Here is an 8,869-nt window from a genome sequence, read left to right as displayed (position 1 = left end):
GAAGCGCGGCGCTACCGCTAGGGTTTGTGGGAAGTAGGCCTCTTCCCTTCCGGTGCCGGGCGCCATCAGGTGAGGGATTGTCCGCGCGCGGCCTTTCCCTCCATCCGCACCCATCCCCGGATCCCGCCGCACGTCCGCCCAGAGCAGGGCGGCACGGGGCTGCTCCCGCGGCGCGGGAGCAGCGGGAGGCCGGTGGGGGAGGGCCAGGGGACTGCGCCCCGGCGGGGCGGGAAGGGGAGGAGGAGTGGCTGGGGATACCCGGAGGGTACAGAGGGGGGACACTGGCGCGACGTAGCGGCTGCAGGTCACTGACAGACCTCAGGCCCCGCTTTGCCTCCGGGTTTGCGATTCCTTCATGGTGTTCTGTGCCATAATGTAGGGAAGACGGCGGGCCTCAGGGGATGGGACAGCTACAGCCGTAGCTGGACAGATTTAAACAAGAGGGGTATTCAAATCACACACGAGCTGGATTTGGATTTTTTTTTTTCTTATAATGTAAATAAAATGGGCGGCGTGTTCCAGATGGTGAGTTGGGTGGGGGTTTGATGGAGTGCGGGTACACGTGCTGGTTGCTGCAGGCGTGTGAGACCTCAGGTTTCTAGGAAACCAGCAATAAACAGGATGAACACATAAAGTAATACTTGATTTTAAAATGCCTAGAGCTTTTCAGAAGTGTTCGACTCAGAAAAGGGAGTTTGTAATAATCGTTATTTTCTTAAAGGCAAAGTAGGAACATTGTGTTGAGTTCTTGCTCTGCTGAAGTCAATACAAATTGACCCTGATGGTACTTAGCAGAAATAATTTAAAGAAATTAATTTAAAAGAAAAGAAAACACAAGGCATCTGTGGAGCAGAGCACAGATGTCACCATCAGCGGGATGCTGAGCTATGGCACTTGATTTTTTTGCTCCATGTGTGACCCAAGCAGTACACCTCTCTTTGCTTAAAGCCCAGTTTCAGCAGATGTGGAGAAAGGCCTTGTCTCTCCTGAGATGTAGGAGGCACAGTGTGAGTAGCACTGAGGGAACAGAAGTCCCAATGCAGTTCTTTCCATTTCTTAGGCAACTGTTAAGCTTTCACTTGCCAGTAAAACCTTACTAAAGTAAGTGTTAAGAATAAAAACTACACTGCTGGCCCTCCCCTGGTTCTGTGTAGATTGACATTTACCACTTGTTTCAGGTGTTAACTGTTATTTTTGGTAGTATCAGACATAACACATCGGAAACTTTCTCAGTGGAGGAGTTTTTAACACCTCAGAACACATGAAAAGGAGAAAAATTGCCAAGAATGGTGACTGCTGCGTGTCCTGCTGGGGGTTGCCAAGTGTGATCCATGTCTCCAGTTGTGTCAGTGGTACAGAGGAGCTTGTGAGCTTCCTGTCTCTCGGTGGTGTTCTATGTGTGGTTTTATGCAGTGTTGGTGTTGGAAGACGCTCAAGTTTGGGATTGGGTTTTGGTGCGTTGTTTTCACCGGCCTCTCCGTTCAGCAGGTAGACAGACATGGGTGCCTACAAGTACATCCAGGAGCTATGGAGGAAGAAGCAGTCGGACGTGATGCGGTTCCTGCTGCGTGTGCGCTGCTGGCAGTACCGGCAGCTGTCGGCCCTGCACCGGGCACCGCGCCCCACCCGCCCGGACAAGGCCCGCCGGCTGGGGTACAAGGCCAAGCAAGGTAATGGCATGGAGAGGTGAATTCCACACGCCTCACAATGCAGTGACCTGGTCTTTCGTCAGCTTCCTTAAGTGGCAGCAGGATAACAATCTGAAACTGAAGCATCCCCTAATAAACTGAAGTGTCCAACATGACATCAGCTGAGTATCATAAACGTGTTCAGTTGGTAGCAGCATCCACAACCTAAAACCTTAGCTCCCCTTAATTTTCCATCTGCACCTTCTACGGCTGCTTTGGCAGATGAAGATAAGTGGGCTTTGGCCCCAGTTCTTGTGCACTGTTGGTACTGCAGAGTTGAGCAGTGCTGTTAATAACTTGGGTTTGGGGGGTGTCCTTTCTCTGCCTAAGCATTGTCATGCGTTACTTTGACTTTTTTTCAGGGTGACTTAATTGCAGCCTTCCAGTACCTAAAGGGAGCTACAAGGGAGCTGGAGAGGGACTTGTACAAGAGCATGTAGTGATGGGACAAGGGGGAATGGCTTCAAACTGGAAGAGAGTAGGTTTAGTTTAGATGTTGGAGAAGAAATTCTATAGTATGATGGTGGTGAGACACTGGAACAGGTTGCACCATCCCTGGAAGTGTTCAAGGCCACGTTCGATGGAGCTCTGAGCAACCTGCTCTAGTGGAAAGTGTCTCCTCTCCATGTTGGGGGTTGGAACTAGATGATCTTTCAAGTACCTTCCAACCTGGGCCATTCTGTGATTCCATGACTGTTGTTACAGCTGCATGCACTTGAGTAAGCAAGATGATGGAGTTTGTACTGTTATTGGAAAACAGTTATTGCTTAGGGAAGGAAGTGGAGAAAGGGGCCATCTGTGTGTAACTTGAGCAAATCCCATTACAAAAACCAGTATGTTTATTCACTAGGAAAATAAAAAGCTAAGACTCTACACTTCTGTCACTGCTCATCTACTTTGGTCGTTATTCAGTGATTAGAATTCAGTAGGGTTTGTGGATGGCTTGTTCTTCAGTGCTTTATGAATGCTGGTGTTAGAGTATGAGATTTCAGAGTTTGAGTGGTGGCTTTGTTGGGTGTTCAGGGGTGATTTTTTTTTTTTTTTAATTTTTTACATTTTGTAATCATGTTACAACGTAGCTGTAGCTGTTCTTAGTCTGTTTGAGACTGAATAGTGAAAAGGTGCCATAACCTCTGGTTTGGAACCAAAAACTAGTTGTGAGAGGATATCACTTCCTTTACTCTGTTGTGATGAAACTAACAAAAAAATCTTGTGCTATCCAACTCCAGCTGTAAATTTTGGTGAAGGTTATTATAATGACTTTAATCTTGCAGCATTTCATGTAAATTTTTGGGGGTTGGAAATGCAATATGGGCATTAAAATGCCTACTGGAATTCTCCTAGTTCCTAAGTCGCCGTTTCTTTCAGGCTACGTGATCTACCGTGTCCGTGTCCGCCGCGGTGGCCGCAAGCGCCCAGTCCCGAAAGGTGCCACCTATGGCAAACCCGTGCACCACGGTGTTAATCAGCTCAAGTTTGCCCGGAGCCTTCAGTCTGTTGCAGAGGTGAGTATTTTGGTTACTGCTCACAAATTTGGGTAGCAAGGTCTTAGTCTGTAAAAGCTGAAAATACACACGGACACAAAAACCCCCAAATCAGCTGTTTGGTTAATATGTTGGGTAAAAGATCTTGAATTCTGGTGGCAGGAAAGCACCAGAATGTCTTGAAAAGCTCTGTTGGGACAATAAAAAAACTGTTCAGGCTTTACAGATGGGGTCTTGGGGAACCACTTAGGTGGTTTCTTGAAGTTCGTAGTGTATACTTCTAAAATATGCCACAGTATTTGTAATCAAAAATAGGTAAGTAGTCCAAGCCACAATAAAATAAAGAGTTAGGCATGGGAGATAAGAATTCAAATACGCTAAGGCGTCTGACTTGTCAGTAAATCCCACCTCTGTTCCCTGCCATGTTGTACGTATTGCTAGCTGTAGGTGACGGTCCTTTCACAAAGTAGAGGTGAGTTCCTGTCTTAAAGTCTGTAGCACCTGCTTGTGTAGTAGGAGTGGTGCCTGCTGTACTTGGCTGTATTGTAGCATCTGAAAGCAGCTGCCAGAGACCGTCTGGTTCTTTATAAAAACTTGGGTACCTCACTAGCACACAGGTTGGTGCTAAAGTTATTTCTAGGTGAGATGCGTTCACAGTAGTAGTGTGGAAAAGATGTGGTTGTCACCTTTACAAAAAAACTCTTTCAGTGGGTTAGAATTAATACGAGTCCTCACTCAAAAAGAGACATTGTGAAAGAAGGGGGACTGCTTGTTGCCTTTCTGTCTTGAAGCAGAAGACTTTTCTGTTCTCAAGATTACAGAAGTATTCCTAAAGGACTTCATCAAGTTGAATATGGTGGGATTTTTTTTCAAGGAAAAAAATGCTTATTTAAAAAAAACACATGATGAGTTTAAGTTAAAAATGCAATTCTGTATTATCAGTACTCACAGCATTCTCTTCATATATGCTATTCCAAGATGGCTAATATCATGCTCACTTGACATGACAACTATGGAAGAGGTTATTTTCCCTCAGTTTTAGCTTGAAATTTTCACAATCTGACATACTCTCTCCTGGAAGACTTAAATTTTTCAGATTACAGAAATACAAAGCCTCAATTGGAGCTCCCATCCCTGCACAGAAGCTGGTTGAGGGTGGTTGGTGTTTCAGTGTTTCATATAGGTGTTGCTCTTATTCTAGAATAAAACAAGGACTTGAAAAAATGTTATTACATGTGCAGAAGATAGTCAAGTACTGTTTAGTGGGAGCCTGTAGCAATAGATTGGGATCACATTGGGGAAGAAGATGAGTGTATTCTGTTGGTTCATACTTTCCCATGGTGATGATAAAGTCCTACAATTAAACACCCAGTGTTTTAAGTAAGGAACATCCTTGACAGGACAGGCAGATGGAATTGCATAATTGTTATTTTCTGCTTTGTTTTGTTTTTTAAACTAAGACTGCGTCTTTCCAACCACAAGTGATGATAGGAATAGCAAGCATTAATATGCCAGCAGTGGTACAAAAATTTTTTACATCAGCTATTCCTTTTCTCCTATCAATACAGTCTTGCTCTCTGCAGAAATGTGTTTCTCCCCTGTAGCTTTGGATGTGTAAATCAATCGGGCTTTCATAACTTCCCACAAAAGCTTGTTCTATGGCCCCAAGTGCAGCTCGTGCTCTTTTCATATTAAAGTTACTTTTAATGCTGTATTTACTGGTTGGGGCTTCCGTGTAAAAAGAGTTCTTTCTTTTGTCAACCAAGCACCTTCCTGCTTATATTCTTTAAAACCTGATTCATGTCGGAATCCAGACAGTCTTTTTTTTTTTTAACACAACATTCCTTTCAGCTGTTACTTTTCTTGCACCTTTGCAACTGAAAGGGGAGGAGTTCTTTCAGGAAAAGAGGGTCTCTTGGGGAAAGTTGAAATTTCATGTTTCAGTTAAGTTGTATCTTTCTGCATGAAGAGTGCCCTGCATCCATGGTTTTACAGGCCTTTGCATTTATTTTTTCCCCTAGGAACGTGCTGGCCGTCACTGTGGGGCTCTGAGAGTCTTGAACTCGTATTGGGTTGGTGAAGATTCCACTTACAAGTTTTTTGAAGTGATTCTGATCGATCCCTTCCATAAGACCATCAGGCGCAACCCCGATACCCAGTGGATCACCAAGCCCGTCCACAAGCACAGGGAGATGCGTGGGCTGACGTCAGCCGGGCGGAAGAGCCGTGGCCTTGGCAAGGGCCACAAGTTCCACCACACCATCGGTGGCTCCCGTCGTGCCGCCTGGAGAAGGCGCAATACCCTGCAGCTGCACCGCTACCGCTAATCCTTGTAAACGCAACCATCTAATAAAGCTGATGCGGGTTCTTAAATTCCACGAGTGCTTCTGCTGCTTCTTGGTGTATGCGCACAAGTATAGAATTCTCCAGGAGCTCTGTTGTTTCCACAGTCTGACAGGCTTTTGAAAATGTAATTTGATACTTGTGAAGTTTGTAGGCCACAAGTTTAGAGTTCTGTGGCGGGTTTCACTTTTGGTAAGGGTTGGAGTCTCTGTCCTGTGCTTAGACTGAAGGCCAGCTTTGATCCTGTGCAATGAGATATAAACTGAAAGTGCTTGTTTATTTTTTATAGGTGATTAAATACTCATGACAATTTTATTTTTCCAGTTTTGCTTTTTTGTATGTCTTCGGTATCAAACCAGCTCTTGGGCCTCTCTTAGCTACAAACATTGTCTAAATCAACTTAAGCCCAGAACAGAAAGGTAAAGCTTGGTCCATTCATTAAAGTGCACAGTATTGTAAATATAGACACATCACAAAGAGCGATAAAGTTTTAGGCTGAATAAAATACTGACTGTAAACTAGGTATTGCTTAATATGTCAAGATTCCAACCTGTCTCTTTTGCAGTGGAGACAGTATTTCTTAGATCTGCCTTTTGATACCGGAACAGAGAACGTCTCTGGTGCTAAGAGAGCTGCATTCTGATTTACTCTACATGGTTAGGTGGTAGAAATAACCACATTTGGATGGCATTTGTGATCATAAATTAATTTATTTTGGGCTACTTTTTGTGAAATTACAGTGACCTTTCAGCATGAAGTCAACTTGCACAGAAACACTGAGAGAATAATTACACTTCCTGGTAAATTAGATGGATGGCTGTCCTAGCTTCCACAGATTCTGTACCACATCCATTGGGTAGTGATGGGCAAAAAGGTCAGTAGAAGGCCCAAAAATTAGCTGTGTCTTCCTGGAACTTCAACTTGAGATGTGGAATGATTTTATTTTTTATGCTGGGCTGAAATGTGTCAAGATTTTCCCTTCAATTGAGAAAATTCACTTACTACATCCAGTTCTTACAGGAGGGTGGTAGCCTGAAGAAGAGATGTTTTGGCAGTGTGTTCTTCGAACCAGAGAGAACAGCTCAAGGCAGCAATTCTTTCATGATGTGTTTGTTTGGCCCAAACAAGAAAAAATTAAAAAGGAATCTTCTGTTAAAAAGTGCTATCTGCTCTAGGGAAGGGAGATCTTTTTTACTTTTCCTGTGAAGAAGCACTAGTTTTCTTGAGAGCAGCTCCTGTGATGGTGTTGGACAGGCAGTGAAGTTCCTCAGAGCACATTCAGTGAATGAGGTCTCCCCCTGAGCATGGAGGGGTTATTGCAGAGAGGGGGCTGATCTTTCTGTTTTGTGTGTTTAGGGCTTAAGGTGGTGCCAGTATAGCTAGCATGTCCATTCCTTTGGGACTTTTATTGTCTATTTGATCAGCCTCGTCTAATGGAAGGTGTCTCTGCCAATATCTTTAAGGTCCCTTCCAACCCAAACCGTTCTACGATTTTATTTATTTTTTTTTTTAATAAAGCAACAGCTTCAAGACTGGTGGTGCTGTATTGGGTGTTGTTAAACTGTTTGGGACCCTTGCCATTCATTGATGGGGGAAGGTAATAGCAGGTGACAGGGCAGCACTAATGCTGCATCCTTTGCCAGCTTTCAAAACTTATAGCATATGGTAGTTCAGTGAGACTTGAACTTTAAAATAAGGGGAGAAATACTATCCCCTTCAAAGTTCATTGAAAACTACTAATGAAAGTGTACCTAAGAGGGCATGGTATCTATCAGACTAGCGAAGGAATTTGAAACAGATAGTAGTGACTTCAAGGGATGCTCTGAGTATGGATGGCTCATTCCAGGTATTTGAGAAGTCAGATTGCCTTAGTGTCTTTTCACGCTGGAAGTGTCTTATGCTCTGTTAAACAGTGCTTTGGGTTTGAAGGGACATTGCGGTATTCATGTGGAGCAGAAAGGCTAATTATCTTTTACTAAAATATTTTAAAAAGGCAAAACATTGAGGAAAAACTTCTGTGGGGAGGTGGGTTGTTTGCTTGGGAAATCCAGGTTAGAGAGAGGTTATGTGATTTCCGTCTTTCCTACTTGATTTTTGAACCTGTCATGCAAGTTCAACAAATTGCAAGTAGTCTATGTTTCATAAGATTGTAGTGGAAAGAAGTCCTCTGAGACAGGAGTCCTAGTGGGAGGCTGTAAGTTGAGTTGACCCCACCAAGGGTCTGCCTGAAACAGGGACACTAAGCTATAGCTGAAGGAGGGCAGAGGAAGGGAAGAGGAAACATCAGGAATTTTACTAGTGATATCTATTAAGACGTGGAGGAATCCAATAATCTGTTTCCAAGCCATCTACTTGGCTTTGCTTGCAGCACTGATTATTTCTCAGTCTGAACAGGCATGTTTTGGATGTAATTAAAAGAGCTGTCTGTTTTCTAGGCAAGACAAAATTAATACCACAGTTAAACTGCAGAGAAATGGGGATGTACAGTACCAGCCCGGTATTAAGTGCTGTTGAAAATAGTTGACTGTAAGCTTTTATTAGGCTGGATTTCGCTTTTGTGTCAGCCACCCAGATTAGCTAATGACTTAGTTTTTGGTGCAAGGTGAGGGCCAGGCAAGGGCACTATTTCTGTCCTCCTTAAGAGTGGAATGTGTAAAAACATTGTGTGATTTAGTGTGTTCTTTAAATAAGCAAGTAGTAAACTCCCTTCCACATAGCTAAAAGAAGTGCTCATTACTTGGCAACACCAGCTATGTTGAAAAGTAGAGACTCACTAATCAACAGGGAGTGTAATTGTTTCCTTGCATTGTCTCTGCGAGGCAGCTGTGTGCTGCTGGGCGAGGAACACCGGCCTGCTGCCTGCAGAAGGCACAGATGCTGATGCAGGGAGGCAGTTGGCTCCTTCTTTGCAGCAGAAGGTCATGGGATTTCGCTGGTGATTTTGTGTGGGTCTTAGAATGAAGTAATTAGTGATGGAGAAGAGTTATAGCTCTACTTTCTCACTTATCTCTGTCCTTGTAATGCAGCGGTTGTTCACCAGCCTTGACCCAATAGAGGAAAGTGAGTGCCTGTAAAGACTTCCAGACAGCTAATGAATTAAAAAGCTAGACTCTAAAAATAGAGCCTGATTCCTATTCTATTATCTACTCACTCTCCAAGATGGGAAAAACATCGTAATTTTTGCCCTGAACATCTTTTTTTGCAGCACACAGAGGTCTAGTTCTGAGAGTATCAAGCCAAAATACCAAGAGTGATGGAAACACAGCATCAGCCAGAAAGAAAGCAATTTGGATTTCAGTTGAACTCTCTTTTCTGAGGCTTTGAGCAAGCACCAGCTTTTTGATCCAATGCTTT

General features: G+C 43.8%; 1 protein-coding gene across 2 annotated transcripts; it reads left to right on the top strand.

The window, feature by feature from the left end:
- Positions 1 to 19: 19 nt before the first annotated feature.
- Positions 20 to 5,550, top strand: RPL15 (ribosomal protein L15). 2 transcript variants are annotated; one of them, XM_051808436.1, is made up of 4 exons: positions 20 to 69; positions 1,486 to 1,670; positions 3,057 to 3,193; positions 5,194 to 5,550. In XM_051808436.1, the coding sequence occupies exons 2-4, from the start codon at positions 1,499 to 1,501 to the stop codon at positions 5,497 to 5,499; spliced, it is 615 nt and encodes a 204-aa protein (XP_051664396.1). In that variant the 5' UTR covers positions 20 to 69; positions 1,486 to 1,498; the 3' UTR covers positions 5,500 to 5,550. The 2 variants fall into 2 exon arrangements, with proteins under 2 accessions (XP_051664396.1, XP_051664397.1); XM_051808437.1 differs by having other exon boundaries at positions 32 to 69; positions 1,489 to 1,670.
- Positions 5,551 to 8,869: the final 3,319 nt, after the last annotated feature.

This window comes from Manacus candei, unplaced genomic scaffold (genome assembly GCF_025592945.1).
Source record: "Manacus candei isolate 608988 ecotype Guabito, Panama unplaced genomic scaffold, ASM2559294v1 h1tg000072l, whole genome shotgun sequence".
Taxonomy (NCBI): domain Eukaryota; kingdom Metazoa; phylum Chordata; class Aves; order Passeriformes; family Pipridae; genus Manacus; species Manacus candei.
Note: the sequence above shows the minus strand (reverse complement) of the source record. Positions and strands in the feature narration are given on the sequence as shown.